The 21,244-nt window shown below is 52.8% G+C and overlaps 2 protein-coding genes across 10 annotated transcripts in view; one reads left to right on the top strand and one right to left on the bottom strand.

The window, feature by feature from the left end:
- The first annotated feature begins 49 nt into the window (after positions 1–49).
- On the top strand, positions 50–11,487 carry ARHGAP9 (Rho GTPase activating protein 9). Of its 7 annotated transcripts, XM_011988557.1 has the most exons (20): positions 50–156; positions 2,893–2,945; positions 3,935–3,993; positions 4,299–4,632; positions 4,968–5,185; positions 6,053–6,274; positions 6,452–6,565; positions 6,758–6,850; positions 7,073–7,134; positions 7,270–7,360; positions 7,558–7,653; positions 7,793–7,891; positions 8,113–8,254; positions 8,338–8,445; positions 8,752–8,850; positions 9,022–9,099; positions 9,249–9,302; positions 9,557–9,691; positions 10,044–10,134; positions 11,061–11,483. In XM_011988557.1, exons 1-20 carry the CDS (start codon positions 50–52, stop codon positions 11,230–11,232), a joined length of 2,427 nt encoding a protein of 808 aa, XP_011843947.1. In that variant the 3' UTR covers positions 11,233–11,483. The 7 variants fall into 7 exon arrangements, with proteins under 7 accessions (XP_011843947.1, XP_011843950.1, XP_011843948.1 ...); XM_011988561.1 differs by lacking the exons at positions 50–156; positions 2,893–2,945 and having other exon boundaries at positions 3,851–3,993; positions 10,029–10,134; positions 11,061–11,487; XM_011988559.1 differs by lacking the exons at positions 50–156; positions 2,893–2,945 and having other exon boundaries at positions 3,851–3,993; positions 7,793–7,948; positions 10,029–10,134; positions 11,061–11,487.
- Positions 11,469–21,244, bottom strand: part of GLI1 (GLI family zinc finger 1) — a 12,130-nt gene continuing 2,354 nt past the window's right edge. Inside the window, exons 2-12 of one of the 3 annotated variants that reach the window (XM_011988564.1) lie at positions 19,912–20,038; positions 19,614–19,706; positions 18,832–19,027; positions 18,445–18,589; positions 18,010–18,099; positions 17,781–17,918; positions 17,317–17,466; positions 15,906–16,070; positions 15,186–15,416; positions 14,030–14,297; positions 11,469–13,425 (exon numbers count right to left, since the gene is read on the bottom strand). In XM_011988564.1, coding sequence (XP_011843954.1) covers positions 11,681–13,425; positions 14,030–14,297; positions 15,186–15,416; positions 15,906–16,070; positions 17,317–17,466; positions 17,781–17,918; positions 18,010–18,099; positions 18,445–18,589; positions 18,832–19,027; positions 19,614–19,706; positions 19,912–20,011 — 3,321 coding nt within the window. In that variant the 5' untranslated portion in view covers positions 20,012–20,038 and the 3' untranslated portion in view covers positions 11,469–11,680. The remainder of the gene's footprint in view (positions 13,426–14,029; positions 14,298–15,185; positions 15,417–15,905; positions 16,071–17,316; positions 17,467–17,780; positions 17,919–18,009; positions 18,100–18,444; positions 18,590–18,831; positions 19,028–19,613; positions 19,707–19,911; positions 20,039–21,244) is intronic. The other 2 variants (XM_011988565.1, XM_011988566.1) reach the window with 2 other exon arrangements.

Raw genomic sequence — 21,244 nt, 5'->3', positions numbered from 1 at the left:
TTTTTTTGAGACAGACTCTCGCTCTGTCACCAGGCTGGAGTGCAGTGGCATGATCTCAGCTCACTGCAATCTCTGCCTCCCAGGTTCAAGGCATTCTTGTGCCTCAGGCTCCCAAGTAGCTGGGACTACAGTAGCTGGGCCAGTACACCCAGCTAAGTTTTGTATTTTTAGTAGGGACAGGATTTTACCATGTTGCCCAGGCTGGTCTCAAACTCCTGACCTCAAGTGATCCACTGTCCTTGGCCTCCCAAAGTGTTAGGTTTATAGGCGTGAGCCACCGCGCCTGGCTGAAATGCTTTCCTGTGCAAGTGACCTTTCAGCTGAGATCTCAGTGATGAGTAAGAGTTATCTAGGTGAAGACTGGAGGGAGTGGAGAAGAGATGTGTTTCAGGCAGAGGAAACAACATATGCAAAGGATCAAAGATTTCAGTGCACTTTAAGAATGTGAGGAATTCGCATAAGACTGCAGTGTGGAGTTTGTGGTGGAGACTGTGAAAAGGATAGAGAGGGAATCTGTAAATGACATTATAAAATGTGGAAAGTTTAAGTCAGAAGAGTAGCAGGGCATATGTGTTTTAGAAAGGTCACTCTGGCTGCTGTGTCAGGAATGGATGGGGGGGAGCAGAACTATATGCAATGAGACTAGTTAGGAAGTTATATCGTCCAGGGTAAAGGAGTGGTAGTTGTGGGGATAAAAGGTAGGTAGATTGGGAAAATATAAATTGAAGTGTTCAGTCATCAATTGAATCAATGCGGGTGGTGAGGAAACAAGATAAATTCAGGTCGGCTGCTAGGTTTCTGGCATGGGAAATAGGGCATACTTTCTATGTGCTACAGCAGATGATAGTATTTCCTCTATCATAGTGATCATTATTACATCGTAGTTTCATTGTTATGAGTGGGCAGGGATCATATTTTTTTGTTTTGTTTTAAGACAGAGTCTTGCTCTGTCACCCAGGCTGGAGTGCAGTGGCACGATCTCAGCTCACTGAAACCTCCGTCTCCTGGGTTCAAGCAATTATCCTACCCCAGCCTCCTGAGTAGCAGGGAGTACAGGCACCTGCCACCACGCCCGGCTGATTTTTGTGTTTTTCTTAGAGGTGGGGTTTCACCACGTTGGCCAGGTTGGTCTTGAACTCCTGACCTCAGGTGATCTGCCCTCCTCAGCCTCCCAAAGTGCTGAGATTGAGCTGGGTGTGAGCCACTGCACCCGGTCCCATATTTACCATCTTAATTGACAATGCCTAGCACATAGTTCCTGCCTGGCATTTATGGTAGTGAACATTCAATAAATATTTATTAAATTATTTAATGTATTTATTTTGAGACAGAGTCTCATTCTGTTGCCTAGGCTGGAGTGCAGTGGCACTATCACGCATCACTGCAGCCTCAACTTCCCAGGTTCAAGAGATACTCCCACCTCAGCCTCCCAAGCAGCTGGGACTACAAGGCACACACTGCCACGCCCGGCTAATTTTTAAAAATTTTTTGTAGAGACAGGATCTTATTATGTTGCACCTCAAGCTCCTAGGCTCAAGTTATATTCTGCCTTGACCTCCCAAAATGCTGGGATTATAGGTGTGAGCTACTGTACCAGGTCAATATTTATTGATTTCATATTAAACTAAGTAGTGGTATTGGGAGAGAAATAGGTTTGTGGGGAAAGCTGACAAGTTCAGTTTGGTTCATACTGAGTTCGTGGTACCTGCGAAATACTCAAGTGGATTTTTTGGTGGACAGTGGATTAGATGGAAGCCCCAGAGAAAGATCTGGACTGGAGATAACGGTCCTTAGCAGCATATGGAAATCATTTGAGCTGGGGAGAGAATAAGACCACCCAGGGAGGACGCGCAGAAAGCACAGGGCACAGGATCTCAGACAGGCTTCTGTGGTTTAAGGAACAGGCAGAGGAAGGTCATTCCTCATGCCACAGACAAGGAACTGCTAGAAAGGTAAGAGGGATACCAGCAGAGCATTTGTAGGAGAGAAAGGTCAATTGTGTTGCCTGCTGCTGAGATGTCAAGCAAAAAAAGGACTGCAGCATGTTCATGCAAGGTCAGGGTGACTCTAGTGAGGAATGACTTTGAAAAGGTGGTGGAGTGAGGGGATAGGAAATGGAGGTCCCCATACAGTGTAGGCAACTCAAGAAGTTTGACTGTAAAAAGAAAGATAGAGGAGGGGGCGCAGTGGCTCACGCCTGTTATCCCAGCACTTTGGGAGGCTGAGGTGGGCGGATCACGAGGTCAGGAGTTCGAGCCCAGCCTGGCCAACACAGTGAAACCCCGTCTCTACTAAAAATACAAAAAAATTAGCTGGGTGTGTTGGCGGCTGTAATCCCAACTACTTGGGAGGCTGAGGAGAATCCCTTAAACCTGGGAAGCAGAAGTTGCAGTGACCTGAGATTGTGCCACTGCTCTCCAGCCCAGGCGACAGTGCGAGACTCCGTCTCAAAAAACAAAAAAAAAGAAGAAGAAAGAGAGAGACATATATATGGTGGCACCTGGAAAGCCCAGTAAGGGGAGGTTTGTCTAAAGACGGGAGAGACTTGGATATGTTTAAAAGTGAATGCAAAGAAGCCAACAAAAACAAGCTAAAGTGTAGGAGAGAGAGTTTCAGAGAAGGCAAAAAAGGGTGGATTCAAGCACTGAACACCAAATGAATGAATAAGTGACTAAATGGGTGAAATTAGTCACTATTTTGGAAGTGGGAAGGAAGAGTTGAGGGGTAGGGTTCTCCATGTGTTGGAGTAAGGTAAACTAAGAAGGAAGATCACTGAGGCAGAAGCCCAGTACTAGCCACCCAGCCCTCAGGGAAAGAGAGCTGGCTCTCTGATATCACCAGTGGGGAGGGGCATTCGCTCCTTAATCCACCTCTCCAAACCCAGACAGAAAGCCTCACATTGTGCAATGGAGAAGCTGAGAGAACGGGAAAAGAGGAGTGGTCAGGTAAGGCAGAAGCAGAAGTGTGGGTTTTAAAGTGCTGGGAATCCAGGGAAGGTCAGTTCCCACCTTCCACCAGGAAGAAGCTGACATCAGCCCCCTATCTACCTGTCATAGCATCTTGTATTACTTGTCCATTGTCTCTGATTCAATTGTAATTATTAAGTTTATTGTGTCATTAGTTAAGGTCTGTCTCTCCTTAAGCTCCAAAAGGGCTCATTCCCTTCTCTCATCTCCAGTGCCTGACACTGCTCCTTGCACGCAGGAGGCGCTCAATCAATCCTTGTTAAAAGCATAAATGAGGCCGGGCTCGGTGGCTCACGCCTGTAATCCCAGCACTTTGGGAGGCCGAGGCTGGTGGATCACCTAAGGTCAGGAGTTCTAGACCAGCCTGGCTAACATGGTGAAACCCCGTCTCTACTAAAAGTACAAAAACTAGCCGGGCATAGTGACAGGCGCCTGTAATCCCAGCTACTCAGGGAGCTGAGACAGGAGAATCACCTGAACCTGGGGGGCAGAGGTTGCAGTGAGCCGAGATCACGCTATCACACTCCAACCTGGGGGACAAGAACGAGACTTTGTCTCAAAAAAAAAAAGCACGACTGAACCCACACCACTAAAGTAGCTCCCGCCTCAAGAGGCTTGTGTATACAGGACAGTACCAAGGCTTCTCAGCTCCTAAAATTGTGTCCTGGATTGGGAGGGTGGTGATATTTTAACTCTGAATCCCTCTGTGTTTCTCCCACTTTGTCATTCTTTCTAATTTGGTCTTGCTATTTATTTGGCTTTCTGTTTCTCTGTCACCATGTCTCTCTGAGTCTGCACAGGAAGCACGCAGCTATGGTCTGAGGTGATTGGTAACGGAAACATTGATGCTTGTGTAAATTTAATAAAGAATAACACACATTTTTGTCTTTGTCATTAACCTTGTGTCTCCCTGTTCCTGTCTAAAACCTGATTCTTTCTTCTTATCTCCTTCCTGTGTCCAGCTCAAGACTCCCACCACCACCCAGGACCAACTCCTGCCCCTGAATCTTCTGATGGGCCCCATAAGGTACTTGGAGGAAGCCTACTGACCTGGGTCATCTCCTCTAATTTCCTGCCTTGCCGGCCATGCAGCCCTGCTGACCACATCCTCTCTCACGTTACTTACATACTTCCTCACCAGACACCACCAGGAGTTCTCAGCCCCCAAAACCTGTCACCGATCCTCACCAGACTGTCTGCTCTACCCTCTCCCCCCACTCAAGGGCTCCTATCCCCACCTCCCTGCAACACTGCTCCTAGAACCATGTCTCTCTACCTGGAGACAGCCAGGCCTGTTCCCTTCTGGGTCTCCAGTGTCCCTTTTTCCCACAGGTGACAGTGCTGGCTACAATGCTGTCCAGCCGGTGGTGGCCAAGTTCCTGGGGGAGCCTAGGACTGGGCCCCCGAAGCCCTTCTCGGGGATCCCAGCTCTGTGCCCTCTATGCCTTTACTTATACTGGGGCAGATGGCCGGCAAGTGTCTCTGGCTGAAGGGGACAGGTTTCTACTGCTTCGAAAGACCAACTCTGACTGGTGGTTGGCAAGACGCCTAGAAGCTCCCTCCACCTCTCGACCCATCTTTGTCCCAGCGGCCTATATGACAGAGGAATCCATCCCTTCCCAGAGTCCAACTACCGCCATCCCCAGCCAATTGCTCTGGACTCCTGGTGAGTAAGTGCTAAGCCCTCCTCCTTCACCTTCCTACCTCCCCTCACCTTCCTACCTCCCTGGCTTCTGGGAATTATTGGGAGGACCCCCGCTCCCTCAAGCTTCTATGAACCATTTTCTCTTGTTTTTCTTTGATCAGCCTACCTCTCACCCCCGCCATGGCATCCTCATCCCACCACCTGTCCTCCTAGTCCCAAGGCTTCTAGGTCTCATGCCATTTTCTACATCCTGCCTCTGCCCTCCTTGTCTTCCCTGTGAGCTCCCAAGATGGGGGACCCAGTTACAACAACACCTCTGATCATCTGCCACTCACCCTCCCCTTTTCTGTTTCAAGGGCCGAAGTTGTTTCATGGTTCCCTGGAGGAGTTGTCTCAGGCCCTCCCAAGCAGGGCTCAGGCTAGTTTGGAGCAGCCTCCTCCACTTCCCCCCAAAATGTGTAGGAGCGTCAGCATTGACAGTCTGAGGCCCTGCCTTCTGAAGCCTTTCCAGGAAGGACCAAGTGGAAGATGCCTCTCCCGGGAAGACTTGCCGTCAGAAGCCAGTGCCAGCACAGTGAGTCACAGCTCTTCTGAGCTGGGCCCTGTTCTAGGCACAAGACAGACAGCACCCCTGCCTTCGAGGGACTCCCCTGGGGATGACAAACACAAAAACAAATAAATAAGATAACGCTTGGTACTACGATAAATCTACAAAGGCGAGTTAATGTGGTGGAGAGTGGCTGGGGTGTTGCAGGGAGGCATCTGTGAGGTGACGGCGTTCAGTTGACTCTGAACCAGGAGGAGAAAGAGGCAGCCGAGAGGCAAACTGGGTAGGAGGTGAGAAGGGACAGCAGGTACCAAAGGCCCGGAGCGGACAGGGAACAGGGAGCAGTGGAGGCACTGAAAGGCCAGCCCTGTGTTCTTCCTTCCTCCAGACTCCTAGCCCAGGGCAGGATTTTTTTGTGTTCTGCTTGCCTGTTAAGCCACAGCAGGTCTCCTCTAAAGATGTGACTTGCTCAGCCCTTCCCTCTCTTTCTTAACAGTGAGTGGCAAGGGGCTCCTCCTGCCTTCTGTAGACCCTTCTCTGTCCTCTTTTACCTTGCAGGATATGAGGGTGGAGCACCCCCTTCAGCATGCCCCCTCCTTGCACACACACACAAAAAGCCTGTTCCCCTTTCCTGTGGCCCTGAGGTGGGGGTGGGGTGGGGGAGGCGGGAAGTTGGCAACAGGAAGTGAGGAGAAGAGCAAAGAAAACTGTGAGAGAGAGAATTTTTAAAAAGCAGCTGGGGCCTGGGGTTTGTCCCCCAGTACCTGGGTCACCTCAGCCTGGAGCTGGCGGTGAGAAGACGATGGGGAGGGAGTAGGAGGTGGGAAGGCCAAGAGAAGCATGGGAAGGGCAACAGGCAGAATGACCACCTCCTTCTTCCCCCTTTTCTGGCAGGCAGGCCCCCAGCCCCTCATGTCAGAGCCCCCCGTGTACTGTAACCTGGTGGACCTTCGCCGCTGTCCCCGGTCCCCACCCCCAGGCCCTGCATGCCCCCCGCTGCAGAGGCTGGATGCCTGGGAGCAGTACCTGGACCCCAACTCCGGACGCTGCTTCTACATCAATTCACTGACTGGCTGCAAGTCCTGGAAGCCCCCGCGCCGCAGTCGCGGCGAGATGGTGAGACCTTACCTCCTGCTTCTCCACTGTCCCCCAAGCTCTTCCTTCCCCTACTGAACCTCAAGGTAGTGTGTTTTCTCTCTGGGGCTCTCAGAAGATCAGAAGAATCAGCCAAGTATAAGAAGGGTGTGGAGGTGGCATCTGGATGTAGCTTTATTTCCTCCTCCCCTAACCCAGAACCCTGGCTCCATGGAGGGGACACAGACCCTGAAGAGGAACAATGATGTCCTGCAACATCAGGCAAAAGGCTTCGGATCTGACACAGGGACCCCAGAACCGCTTGACCCACAGGTGAGATCCCTCCCATCTCCCAATCACATGCAGAAAAAGCCAGCTTGTTATGACTTTCTGTTTTGTGTAAAACATTCTCCATTCCCCATCACACCCCCTGCCTCTCACCCACATCCCACCCCTCTTCCCCCTTCAGCCAGGGATCCCTGAGTCAAGGGTTTCCCCACCTGCTTCTCCAATCCTCTCCCCTAGGGTTCACTCAGCCTCAGCCAACGCACCTCGAAGCTTGATCCTCCAGCCTTGCAGCCCCCTCGACCTCTGCCGCAGCTCCTGGAAGACCCCCATGTGAATCTCCCATTTCTTTGTGAATGCCAAGATCCTCCCTGCCCCACACCCCCCCCAATTCCTGCTCCTCAAAAACATCTTCCTCTTTCTGAATTATCCTCTTACCCAGCCCTCCCTCAGCAACTTTAAGGGACTTCACTCCTGGGAGACCCCCTAGGGAAAGCCGTGGCCACTGTGGAGGGCGCAGGGTGACTTACAGATACCATTCCCTCCATTTCCCAGGAGGTGGAAAAGTCGGGTCTGCTCAACATGACCAAGATTGCCCAAGGGGGGCGCAAGCTCAGGTGAGAACCCGGAATACAGCTAGGGCCTGGGCTGTCAACTCCGTAGGGTAGAGCAGGGTGTTGAAAGAGCACCCTCCCCGTGTAATTCTAGAATGACCTTTTCACTACCACTACCTCCCCTCTCTGCCCCCGCAGGAAGAACTGGGGCCCGTCTTGGGTGGTGTTAACGGGTAACAGCCTAGTGTTCTACCGAGAGCCACCGCCGACAGCGCCCTCCTCTGGTTGGGTGAGTGTGAGCTAGGGGAGCAGGAGGGGTGAGGGCGCTGCCTCCGCCTTACGCCAATGTGGGGCGCGGCAGCGCGGAGGGCGGTGCAGAGGAAGGTAAAGAAGTGAGGAAGCCTCCCACCTCCTCACAGTCCACCGGGGAGAGGGAAACATTGAAGGAAACAGCATCGTGGCCTCAGTTTCCTCCCTCATTGGCAGGGGCCAGCGGGTAGCCGGCCCGAAAGCAGCGTGGACCTGCGCGGGGCGGCCCTGGCGCACGGCCGCCACCTGTCCAGCCGCCGCAACGTCCTGCACGTGAGCGCCCTCCCGCGCGTCTCCAAGGCCCCACCCGACCAGAGGGCGCCCCCAATCTCCCGTGCAGGCCTCCCACTAGGTCTCCCTGCTTTTTATACTCCTCCCGGTTGACCCGAACGTTTCCCCGCCTGGCCCTCAGATCCGCACGGTCCCTGGCCACGAGTTCCTGCTGCAGTCCGACCACGAGACAGAGCTGCGAGCCTGGCACCGCGCGCTGCGGACTGTCATCGAGCGGCTGGTTAGAGGGGTGCAGGCTGGGAGGGAGGCTCGGGCCGGCCGGGACCAAGGGAGTGGGGTAGGAACTGTAGGAATCAGGGGCGGTGGGGGCAGGGTGGGCTCGGTGGAGAGCCCGGCCTGGGGCGGGGCTGGGACGTGGGACCCTGGCAGTGGGTCAGAGTCCAGCTAGGGGTGCAGATTTCTCTCCTCTCTCACCTTCGACACGACCCGCCCCGGGTCTAGGATCGGGAGAACCCCCTGGAGCTGCGTCTGTCGGGCTCTGGACCCGCGGAGCTGGCGGAGCTGAGCGCCGGGGAGGACGAAGAAGAGGAGTCGGAGCCGGTGTCCAAACCGCTGCTGCGCCTCAGCAGCCGCCGGAGCTCCAGTGAGGCGCGGGCTGGGGAGGGAGGGTCCGGGGCGCAGCGAGGCTCCTGGGCGCTCACGCCCCGCTCCACCTGCCTCCTGTAGTTCGGGGTCCCGAAGGCACCGAGCAGAACCGCGTGCGCAACAAACTAAAGCGGCTCATCGCAAAGAGACCGCCCTTACAAAGCCTGCAGGAGCGGGGTCTGCTCCGAGGTGAGGGGGCTGGGCCAGGTTCCTGGATAAGAAAACTCCAGCGAGGCTCAGAGTAGAGCTTCCCAGAACTAGACCACAGCCTTCTGTGACTGCTGCTTTCCCACTACCCCAGATTGTTTAGAGGAGAAGCCGGGAAGACGTGTACCCCTTTGTCAGATTGTTTGAAGCAGGGGAAGGGGGGCGGAGTGTATTTCCTTGCCCAGGCAGCCAGGAGGACCAGCCTCACTTAAGGATAAAGACCTATGCTGAAAAGAGCTCCGGTGAGTGACGCTGGCACTGGCTTCCCGCCTCACTTTGCCTCCCCAGACCAGGTGTTCGGCTGCCAATTGGAATCACTCTGCCAGCGGGAAGGAGACACAGTGCCCAGCTTTGTGCGGCTCTGCATTGCTGCTGTGGATAAAAGAGGTCATTTTCTCAGAGACCCCAGAATTCTCTTCCAACAGGCTAAGGCGTAGAATTTTCTGCCTCCCCCATTCTACTTAGTCTTCCTACTGCCCTTTTTCTCTCCACCCTTATATTCCTCACCACACACACTTTTAAGCAGCAGTCCTCATCTACTCCTCCCTCATCTCCCAGGTCTGGATGTGGATGGCATTTATCGGGTGAGCGGGAACTTGGCAGTGGTCCAGAAACTTCGCTTTCTGGTGGACAGAGGTGAGAAGGTTTGTGGGCCAGTGGTTGTACTAAGAATGTGTTGCCTGAGAACCATGGGAGATTCTACATGAGGAAGCTGGCAGAGCACAGAGACCGTCAGGCTGGAAGTGCATGTCTTAGCTCCTGATCTCTTCTCATTCATGTTGCAGAGCGTGCAGTCACCTCCGATGGGAGGTATGTGTTCCCAGAACAGCCAGGACAAGGTACTTACATGGAAGACCCCTCAGATCCCTAAAACTTCCACATATCCTCTTTGTTTCCCATGGATACCTCCATGTACCACTCCTGGGAGGGTTGTCCTCATCCCCACCTTAGCTACCTTGCCCCACTGCAGACCCTCTAGGCATTCCTATAGTCTGCTTTGACTGGATTTCTCCAGAACTTCTAATCTCTCGGTCTCTAGATCTTTCTGGCCCTTCATGAGCCCTGAAGCCCCTATACCTCCTTCTCCCTCCAGAAGGTCGGTTAGATTTGGACAGTACTGAGTGGGATGACATTCATGTGGTCACCGGAGCCCTGAAGCTTTTTCTCCGGGAGCTGCCCCAGCCTCTGGTGCCACCACTGCTGCTGCCCCATTTCCGCGCTGCCCTTGGTAAGGATTGGAGCTTTGGAAAGAACCTTTGATATGGGGGACACGGGTGGTAAATAATAGAATAGAGGTTCCCTTATACTCTTCTTTCCCATTCTGACTTTAGAGATGGAAAATAACATTCAACTCAGGTGCCTACTCCAGGTGCTTTTTTGTGAATGTTTAGAGGGCTGAACTGAAAAGAATTATGAGGTAATAGTTGGGCTACGTGAAAAAGAAAGCTGTACTAGATTTGTGATGTCTTCCATGCCTGTAGGAAAGAGCAGTGAATTGATTCACCCTGTCCTAGCACCTTCCCTAACCTCACTCAAATGCCTTTCCCATTACTCTCTCTTTCTAGCACTCTCCGAATCAGAGCAGTGCCTCTCTCAGATACAAGAATTAATAGGCTCAATGCCAAAGCCCAACCGTGACACTCTACGGTACCTCCTGGAGCATTTATGCAGGTCAGGAAGACTGAACCTCTTTGTTCATGCTGGGGAAAGGTGGAGTGGGGAATGCCACAGGGACTCCGTGCAGGTGGAGTGAAGGTAGGGAAGCACCCAAGTTTAATGGGCAGGTGAGGAAACAGGCAACCTCTGTGCAGGAGCATATTACCAGGGTCAAAGCCTTTTTTTAATTATTTTTATTTTTTTTATTTTTGAGACAGAGTCTTGCTCTGTCACCCAGGCTGGAGTGCAGTGGTGCAATTTTAGCTCACTGCAACCTCTGTCTCCCGGGTTCAAACGATTCTCCTGCCTCAGCCTCCCTAGTAGCTGGGATTACAGGCGCCTGCCACCATGCCCAGCTAATTTTTGTATTTTTAGTAGAGACGGGGTTTCACCATGTTGGCCAGGCTGGTCTCAAACTCCTGACCACAGGTGATTTACCCACCTCAGCGTCCCAAAGTGCTGGGATTACAGGTGTGAGCCACCACGCCCATCAAAGCCTTTAGGTCAAAACTTAAAGATCAGCATCAAGTGGGGAAATGGAACCAAGATGCTGTGAAAGAAATAAGGGAAATCTTGCCTCTCCCTTCCCTCTGCCTCTTTGTCTCCCATTGGGACCTTGCTGATGGCTTCCTTGGTTGAACTGGGCCTGGGCAGTGACTTCTGAGAGGGGATGGCCATTTGAATTAAAGACTCCCAAACCGTGAGCAGATAGAACTCTTACAGTAGTCCTTAAAGCCAGAAGAGGCAGTTGTATCTTCAGATTGTATCCTGAAGGTTTCTCCACTGGTCCATCTCCATTCCCCTTGTGTCTCTTTGTTTTTTTGTCACCACGTGGAGGAATCCCAGAGTGGCCTCCTCCCTGCTCAGACCTTTGAAGGGTTAGATTGCTATGAAGTGGCAAGCTGCTGCCATATATCCCCTTCCTTTGCCTTTGCCCACAGGGTAATAGCACACTCAGATAAGAATCGCATGACTCCCCACAACCTGGGAATTGTGTTTGGACCAACCCTGTTTCGGCCAGAGCAGGAGACATCTGATCCAGCAGCCCATGCTCTCTACCCAGGGCAGCTGGTCCAGCTGATGCTCACCAACTTCACCAGCCTCTTCCCCTGACCCAGGGAAGAGAAAACCTATTTCCAGTCATCTCCGGTGGTGAGAGGCTGGTGTTCTGTTTTGAGGACATCCCTTTAAATCTCCCAAATGACTGTCTCCATCTTCATGAGTGTGACTTGAGGGGTTAGGATGGGTGAGGGAGCTTCTCTAAAGAGGAAAGTGAGTGGATTAACCCCTGCTTCTCTTCCTGTTCCCTGTTATCATTCCTCCCCAACATAATAACACATAAAGTGGCATTTTTTTTTTTCTGATGCAGTTCCTTTATTATCAGGAAACAGTGTCATTATCAAATTTCTCCTCAAAACATATACAGACTATACACAGCCCCCAGCCCATACCTCCCATCCCTGGGGCATCTTGTGCAGGGGACTGCAGCTGCCCCAATTTTTCTGGAAGGATAGAGACCCCTTAGGAAATGCAATCTGTGACGGATGAGATTCCCTACTCTTTAGGCACTAGAGTTGAGGAATTGTGTTTCCCCAGGCAAAGATCTCAGTAAGACACTCATATTGCCCACAGCCATGTTGGGGGGCCCAGAGGGAGGTGGGGTATGTCCAGAGCTGCCCCCCTGATCATGGGAAGGAGGAGGACTCAGCCCCTGGGCCTCATCCAGAATAGCCACAAAGTCCAGCTGAGTGTTGTCAAGATCAAGAGAGTCCAGAGGGTTACATACCTGTCCTTCGGGAGGAGGGTACAAGGCAGGACCCCCTCCTAACCTGCCCACCTCAGGATGGCCACAGCTGGGGTTTGTGCCTCCCACTTTGAGGGGCCCATAGCAAGTGGGCAATGGGGGCAGAAGTCGAGGTGGTGCTGCTGCCCTATGGGAAGCCCTGTTTGACCCCACTACAAAATTTTCATGGCATGGTGAAGGGGTGGGATAGGAGCCTGACTTGTGATTGGGCAAGTTGGGTCCAAAGCCAGGTCCATATGTGGTCACTGGAGCTTTAGCAGGGCTTGGGCTAACCTGGGAACCCCCCAGAAACTTGGGACTCTGGTAGGAAGGTTCCTGGGCTGAGGCATCTTCCCTGCCCCCACCCTCCCACAGCAGCTCCTGTTGAGACTGAACATAATTACACACAAGCTGAGCCTTGAGCTGCCCTGTGGAATGGGTGGGGGAATCAAAGTCCAGGCAAGGCCTGGGTTCTGAAGGAAGATAATCAGGGGGTGGCTGGGTATAGGGGCCTGACTGGAGATACTGGGGAGGAGGGGGCTGGGGGTAATGGGAAAAGAGAGGCTGTGGATGTGGGGGCCCCTCACTGGGGTGGGCATTGAGACAGGGTGCCAGTCCTGTGGAGTCAGACCCTACTGGGCACCCCTGTTCTGGCTTGACTTGCACTTGTCCATAATGTTCAAGTCGAGGACACTGGCTGTAGGCTCCACCTAGAGCCTTGGGGCCTGGGTACAGCCCAGAGTGGGAAGGGAACTCACCCCATGTTTCTTGGGTGGGGTCATGATATGAGGCCTGCTGGGGACAGGGGTTGGGGCCATAGTTGGTGGGTGCATCAGGCCCAAGAGGCAGAGAGCCTGGACCCCTCGCTCCATAAGGCTCAGCTGCTGCCCCTTCAGGTCCCCCAAATCCCAGAGTATCAGCAGGTGGGAAGTCCATATAGGGGTTCAGACCACTGCCCATTATGGAGGTCCCAACTTCTGGCTCTTCCTGTAGCCCTCTAGTATCCATGGCAGCATTCTCAGTGATGCTGGGGGACTGTGGTGAGTAGACAGAGGTTGGGAGGTAAGGATCGAAGTTCTGTCCTCCCCCTGCCACAGTGGGTGTTGTATGGACACAGCCCAGGCTCTTGAACCTCTGGACTCTAGCTGGAGCAGGATGGTCAGCAGCCCGGGCTGGGTCACTGGCCCTCCGGGTGACCCCTGCATTGGGGTTGTATCCTGGATACTCGGCTCGGCTTCTCCAAGGAGGCATGGGAAGACCTCCTATCCGATCCAGGCTGGATGCTGCAGTGGGCGGAGTACCACCCCCTCTGACTGAAGCGTATCTTGCCCGGAGCAGGTAGTGCTGAGCAGGCATAAGGCCAGGCAGGGAGGATGCTCCATTCTCTGGTGGGGAGCCAGGGGGAAAAGGAGAGGCCAGGGAGGAGCGGCGGCTGACAGTATAGGCAGAGCTGATGCTGCTGGAGCTGCTGCTGCGGCGGTCAAGAGAAACTGGGGGGCCCACGCGGCGGGACACAGGGGTACCTGCAAGTGATGGGGAGAAAAGGTAGGATGGTCAAGGAGTCTCTAAATCTCACCCTGCCTCCTCCATGCAACAGCCTTGTCCTAGATTCCCAGGGATAAGCTCATTATCCCTAACCAGTCAGTTCTGTCTCCTACTTCTTCCATGTCTATTCTGTTTCTGGGTTACCAAAGATTCAGGGTTGCTATGAACAGTTGTGCAGGTTGTATGCTGCACAATCCTAGGGAACAGCATTCGCATCATAGCCTTTGCATACTTGTTTGTTTTGTTTTGTTTGAGACGGAGTTTTGCTCTTGTTGCCCAAGCTGGAGTGCAATGGTGCAATCTCTGCTCACTGCAACCTCCTCCTCCCAGGTTCAAGTGATTCTCCTGCCTCAGCTTCCTGAGTAGCTGGGATTACAGGTGCCCGCCACCATGTCTGGCTAGCCTTTGTGTATTTGTACATCACAACTATTTTCTGATAAACGGAAAGTGTATTGAGGAAGGAGATCTTTTTTTAATTATACAAAAGTGCCACGTGGCAGCCCTCAAGGGTGACTTCCTCCTCTCAACCTCAGGGCAGGTCCAGATCTCACCTTAGCCACACCTCCCACACCCAGGTCTCACCAGTGTGGGACAAGCTGGGCAGTTTGAGACCCCGGGTCCCTATTGGCCGGAGTTGATGCAGCTGGTCCAGCCTGAGGTTCTCAAGGCGGCGAAGAGTGGATAGACCAGTGCCAGCAATGCAAGGCCCCTCGTCCAAGCTGGAGAGGTCTTCAGTGCTGCCCCCCGCATTGCCAGCCATTTCTACACCGCTGTCTGTATTGGCTGCACTGCCTGCCGGGGAGTGGTCGCTGCTGCAGGATGACTGGGCCCCAGGACTTGGCTGTGGCTTCTGTGGAGAAGATGAGGTCTGAGGGCAACACCCTTCCCCACAGCTCCTTCAACTTGATGAGTGGCTGAAGCCTGTGTCCCAGTGACTGCTGGGGTTCCAAGGAAGTTTGTAAGTGTAGAAAGGGCTAAGCAGGTAAGAGATAGGGGAGCAAACTGAATGTGAGACGTTTGATGAGAAGAACTTAGGCTGGAGCACGGACTGGCTGGACTCAAATTCTTGCTCTTAGTTCTATGACCTTGGGCTATTTCTCTATGCCTGAGTTTCTTCATCTGAAAATGGGACGAGTGAGTCCCTTTCTCATGAAGTTGCTGTGAGGAGTACATGAAATTATACATGTAAAAGGCTTGGAACATATACTAAGCGCTATTTAAGAAAGAGTTTGGGTTGGATGCATTGGCTCATCCCAGCGCTGTGGGAAGCTGAGGTGGGAGGATCGCTTGATGCCAGGAGTTTGAGACCAGCCTGGTCAACATAGCGAGACTCCATCTCTACAAAAGAAGAAAAATTAGCCAGGCATGATGGTGTGTGCCTGTAGTGCCTCACTCGAGCCCAGAAGTTCGAGGCTGCAGTGAGCTATGATTATGCCACTACACTCCAGCCTGGGTGACAGAGCAAGACCCTGTCAGAAAGAAAGAGAGAAAGAGAGAGAGAGAGAAAGGAAGGAAGGAAAGAAGGAAGGAAGGAAGGAGAGAGAGAGAAAGAGAGAGAAAGATTCTAAAATCTCTAGATTTGGGGAAGCCCAAAGAGCAACACTAAGACAAGAGACAGGCAGACTGGTCACAGAAGAGTGATTTCTATAGGAGGGGACGGATGGGTTGGGAAATAACTAGAAAGATGTCCACAGGGTGGGCTGGGGTATGGAAGTGAGGGTTGCCTGGGCTCTCTCACCATGGCACCCTCTGGCACAGTCAGTCTGTTCTCCTCCCTGATGGGACCTCCTTCCCGCTCCCTCTTGGGCTCCACTGTAGAAATGGATGGTGCCCGAGGCAGGGGGCCATCCCCACGGTGCCGTTTGGTCACATGGGCGTCAGGACCATGCACTGTCTTGACATGTTTTCGCAGCGAGCTGGGATCTGTATAGCGTTTGGTGCAGCCAGGGAGCTTACACACATACGGCTTCTGTTGAGTGCAGAGTGGAGACAGAGGCAAATGGATCAAAGTGGAAGAATGCAGAAGAAATGGGAAAAAGTGATGACAACACGGGGGGCAGGGGAGGAGCACACAGCACCAAAGGAAGTAACGAGGGTGGAGGCCTCGGGTGGGAGTCAAAGATGCAGAGATTAAGTGGAGGGTTAGGAAAACTGACAGCCTGGGAAAGATGAGGTGAACCCAGGGCTGTGAGGTCCCATAAATCCAGGGGATGGAGGGATCAGGGGTCTCCTCTAGATGGCATATTTTAGGTTAGCCCTTTGGCTGGTTAGAGGTTAGAGGTAGGAGGAGTGGTTAAGTGAAAATTCTGGGTTTCAGAAAAGCCTTTTCTGGGCGAATTATGTGGGGAGAGGGACTCACCTCTGTGGAGTGGGTGCTGGGCTAAGGGATTTCTTATGGGGCAATCTCCCTGGTAGGTAGCTTCTCAAGAGGGGAAGGTCTCTTAGTTGGGGCATTCACCTCATTGGAGTGGGTCCGATTCTGGTGCTTGGCTCGGTCACTGGCATTGCTGAAGGCTTTACTGCAGCCCTCATGCTCACACATGTATGGCTTCTCACCCGTGTGTGACCGCAGGTGCGTCTTCAGGTTTTCGAGGCGTGAGTATGACTTCCGGCACCCTTCAAACTGGGGGACATGCGGGGGTCAAAGGATAGTTCTCAGACAGAGGACATGGAGATGGAAGGAATCCTCAGTCTCCAAAAGGACACACATCAGAGAATATAACTCAAGATGAAAGGCACTGGGGCTTTGAGAGAATTCCCAAAACTAGGGGACAAGGGCAGGTAAGAACTTGGGGAAGGGAAGCAGTTGGAGACACTCTCCCTGTGGGAATATAAAGATGCTAGAGCATCTTCTGACCAAGCCAGGGCAGATTTCCCTGCATAGGGATCTTACGCCGTCCCAAGATGGGGTCATCTTGGGGGAACGGGCTGTTGTCCTTGATGCAGGGTTTATCCATTAGGCAGAGTAATAGGCACAGTACTGAAGGCCGACAATACTTTAAGAGGCCCACGAACATGTTTTAATGTCTTTTAAAAAAAAATTTTTTTTTGAGACGGAGTTTTGCTCTGTCGCCCAGGCTGGAGTACAGTGACATCATCTCGGCTCACTGCAACCTCCGCCTCCCGGGTTCAAGTGATTCTTCTGCCTCAGCCTCCCGAGTAGCTGGGACTACAGGCACACGCCACCACGCCCAGCTAATTTTTATAGTTTTAGTAGAGAAAGTGTTTCACCATATTGGCCAGGCTGGTGTCGAACTCCTGACCTTGTGATCTGCCCGGCTCAGCCTCCCAAAGTGCTGGGATTACAGGTGTGAGCCACTGCTCCCGGCCTGTTTTTTGTTTGTTTGTTTTGAGACAGAGTCTCACTCTGTCGCCTAGGCTGGAGCACAGTGGCATGATCTCGGCTCACTGCAATCTCCGCCTCCTGGGTTCAAGCTATTCTCCTGCCTCAGCCTCCCGAGTAGTTGGGATTACAGGCGGCCGACACTACGCCCAGCTAATTTTTTGTATTTTTAGTAGAGACAGGGTTTCGCCATGTTGGCCAGGCTTGTCTCCAACTCCTAACCTTGTGATTTGCCCGCCTCGGCCTCCCAAAGTGCTGGGATTACAGGCGTGAGCCACTGCACCCAGCCTGGCCTGTTTAATTTCTTTTAAAATCAAGCGGAAAAAAAATGAGCTTTTACATCCAAGAGTGTTTTAATATATATCATTATATTCATCTTTATGCCAACACAGTCACACAAACATTATTTTTAATATTTGTTTATGGAAGAAAGGACTTACAAAAGCAAAAGTCTGCCTTGGGCCCTACCTTGAAGGAGAGCCCCGATTTAAGAAGAGACCCTGGACTTGGGACCCTGGTGCCTCACCGTGCACTTGTGTGGCTTCTCGCCAGTGTGTCTGCGCATGTGCACCACCAGCATGTACTGGGCTTTGAAGGGCCTCAGCTCCCTGGAGCAGCCCCCCCAGTGGCACACGAACTCCTTCCGCTCCCCGTGGATGTGCTCGCTGTTGATATGCTGAGGGAGAAGATACAAAGGCTCTCTGAGGCTCCGCCATGCCCCCAAGGTCCAGAACAGACCTTCCCTCCACTCCCTGTTCCTCTTCCACGACTCCAACTCAAGGAGGAAGAGGCAGGAACAATCTCATATCTCACATCTCAGGTCTTCCAGCTCCCTAAGGCAAAGTTACAACTTCTGAGCTTCTGCCTACCCAACTGAGCATTCAACCTCAGTCTCCTCTGACCTCCTGCCCTCAGCCAGATTCTACCATGTCCCACTCAGAATCTCCTAAAGTTTTCGGTTAGCCATTCCTGTTACCCCCTGGGGCTCACGTGCACCAGCTGCTCTTGGGAGTCAAATTCCTGGCTGCAGCCATCCCAACGGCAGTCAGTCTCATACACAGATTCAGGTTCATGCTTCTCCTCTCTCTCAAGGTCCTCTCGCCCATCCAGCATTCCCAACAGGGAATCCTAGGGCAAGAGAGGCAATCTTAGGGTCACTTGGGTGACAGCTTTAGTTTTGCTCAGGTCCTAGAGGTAAAGCTCCCGCCCATCCCCTTACCTGTATGCCTGTGGAGTTGGGGCTGGACATATCACCTTCCAAGGGCTCCTCCCGGCACTTGCCAACCAGCATGTCCAGCTCAGACTTCAGCTTCCCCAGGGGAAGAGGTGACGGTGATGAGGGTGGAAGTCAGCAGAAGGAAGAGGAAACCAAGCCAGGTCTTCCTGCCCTAAGTGCCCCCACCCAAGCAGCTGGAACCTCCTGGGTTTGGAAGGGACTTCCTCCTCAGACTACACTGGTGAATGGGATGGGCAAAAGATCCCATTTGGAAGTGTCTGACTCAACTGCAAGGAGTGAACCCCAGCACCCACACCTCTTTACTTTTCTAGTACTGAAAACTTATAACCCTTGTTCTTCTTCACCTTTCCCCTACAAAATCCACCACCCACCCACCCTGAGCTAAGGGAAATCAGGTAGCAATATGGGGACTCTCACCTGGCAAGTTGGGAGGGGTCCCCGGGACTGAGGGTGTGGGATCATCCCACCCCGGGCAGAGTCATGGGGACCACAAGGCTGGACTCCAAAGGAAGGCGAGGGCCCTTTTTGGTGATTCATCTGGGCTGGGAATCCCAGAGATGGGCTGAGGAGGAGAGAAGGCAGTTACTTAAGACAATCTGGAAGTCTCAGGAGGGATTGGGCTATTTGGAGGATTTCTGGAAGACTTGGGATTTGAAGTGGTTGAGGCAGTCCCAGGGAAGTACTGAGGAGAGTTGCCCTTGAAATGACAAGGATTCAAATAGGGTCAGGTGGTTTGAGGGCTTGAGACTTTTAATGGACTTGGGTAGGGGCTTTAGGGGCCTCCTGGCCCGGGGCTGACTGCACCTCATGGTGCTGATGGAGAGATGGCCATAAGAGCCTCCTGGAGATGTGCATCGCGAGTTGATGAAAGCTACGAGGGAGCTGGGTGAAGTGCGGATAACCGTCTGCAGGTCCAGGCTGGCGTCTGACAGAGGTGAAATGGACAGTGCCCGCTTCTTGGTCAACTTGACTGCACTCCGGGGAGAAGAAAAGAGTGGGCCTGGGGCAGGAGACAGGGGAGATGGATATGGTAAAGGGGCATGTCTCTCCACACACCTAACCTATAGGTCCTGACTTGGCAAAACCAATGAGACTTGATTCTGCTTTGCCCTACTGATCCTATCTGTGACTTTTTTTTTTTTTTTTTTGAGACAGAGAGAGAGAGTCACACTCTGTCACCCAGGCTGGAGGGCAGTGGTGCCATCTTGCCTCACTGCAACCTCCGCATCCCGGATTCAAGTGATTCTCCTGCCTCAGCCTCCCCTGTAACCAGGATTACAGGTGCACACCACCACACCCGGCTAATTTTTGTATTGTTAATAGAGATGGGGTTTCACCATGTTGGCCTGGCTAGTCTTGAACTCCTGACCTGAAGCGATCTTCCTGCCACAGCCTCCCCCTAAAATGTTGGGATTACAGGCGTGAGCCACCACGCCCAGCCCCATCTGTGATTTCTTGATGGTGCTCTGACACCTCACATCTCCAAACATCTCCTCCTCCAAGTGAGATCCCCTGCCCTCCCACTTTCTCTTTCAGAACAAGTCAGAGAGGGGCAGAAAGGGGAGAGGTGTTGCCTGAGTCCTCACCCTCGGTGCAGCTGTTGGTCTCTCTGGCTGGCCCATAACTGTGGGGGCCAGACATGAGGTTAGCTTGGTGGCAGAAGGGCAGGCCAGACAGTCCTAGAAAAAAGAGACAGCTGGAATGGGAATGGAGGACATGTAAGCCTCACCTTAAAACCCCAGGCAGGACCTGATCCCAGGATTCCAGGTCCATATGACATGGGGCCTCAAATCTTGTAGATAGGAAACTGGCATGGGGCGGGGATGGGCCCAAGTGGGAGATCTGCCAAATCCTCAAGGCCCAGGAATTGGTATATACACTGACCTTCTGTCCCCACACTGGGGGCCCCCTGACTGGGGAGGGGCCGGAGACAGCAGGGCTCGCCATAGCTACTGACTGGTGGTGGGGTCATCGAGTTGAACATGGCGTCTCAGAGGAGGGTGTGGGGACACTGCAGAAAGGGAAGGTAGTTATGAAGGTGGAGGCAAATAGAGACGGTCAGACAGCAGTCTCAGGCACTGAATCCTGGGCACAGCATCCCTGGTGTCCCCAGCCCCTCTAAGACATCTGCCACGGAAATCGAGTTGAAAAGAGCATCACTGGGCCGGGCACGGTGGCTCACGCCTGTAATCCCAACATTTTGAGAGACTGAAGTGGGCGAATCACCTGAGGTCAGTTCAAGACCAGCCTGACCAACATAGTGAAACCCCTGTCTCTACAAAAATACAAAAGTTAGCCAGACATGATGGTGGGTGCCTGTAATCCCAGCTACTCGGAAGGCTGAGGCAGGAGAATTGCTTGAACCGGGAGACAGAGGTTGCAGTGAGCTGAGATGGCACCACTGCACTCCAGCCTGGGTGACAGAGTGAGACTCCGTCTCAAAAAAAAAAAAAAAAAAAAAAGCGTCACTCAGCCAGGCAAGGGGTAAGGGGAAATGTCCCAGAGAGGCAGAGGGAGTCTTATAGTCTGTGTAGTCTGGGGATCTTCTTGGGAACTGGTGGGAGCTTTGCCTGTGTGGTCTGTGTGGAGAGGGCATGTTTTGGATTAATTGTGCCTATATTAACTTCAAGTTATTTTAGTAACATGGACCCTCTAATTCTTCTTGTTCTAACCCTGGGCCAGCTTTGAGGGGTGGGATGGAAGAATACGTGTGATGAATCTGACTTCAAGCACTGGGCCGCTCTGCTTGAGCCTGTTTCTCTTCTCATACCCCTCTTCGGGGACAGCCCGTGTACAATCTCTGCAGTGTCCAGCAGAGGGAGCCCTAGCCACAGTCCCGACAGAGAGGCAGGTGGGGCCAGGAGGCAGCACAAGCGATCTGCCCTCTTCTTTTAGGCAGAAAACTGTGTGGAGGAGGAGGTAAGGTTCCTGAGGGGTCTCCTGAGTCTGTTGAGTACAAAGGTGAAAGCTGGTGTTATTCTGGGGTAGTTTAAATCGGGTCCAACTAATCTTTTTGGTCTCTGTTTTGGGGGAACAGGAAAGAAAGTATGAGGGGAGACTTGAGAGAATGAAAAAAACAATGTCGTCGTTATAAATGAGCAGCGAGGAAGAAGGTGCTGCGGTTCGTTTTTCTCTCCAAACTCCAGTTTTGATTCCATCCCGGGTTTTCCGGTCTCCCGAGAATGAGGGTGGGGTGGGGCGGGGTGGGGTGGAGAAC

Source organism: Mandrillus leucophaeus, unplaced genomic scaffold, assembly GCF_000951045.1.
Source record: "Mandrillus leucophaeus isolate KB7577 unplaced genomic scaffold, Mleu.le_1.0 Scaffold332, whole genome shotgun sequence".
NCBI lineage: Eukaryota > Metazoa > Chordata > Mammalia > Primates > Cercopithecidae > Mandrillus > Mandrillus leucophaeus.
This window is presented reverse-complemented; position numbering and strand designations above follow the sequence as displayed.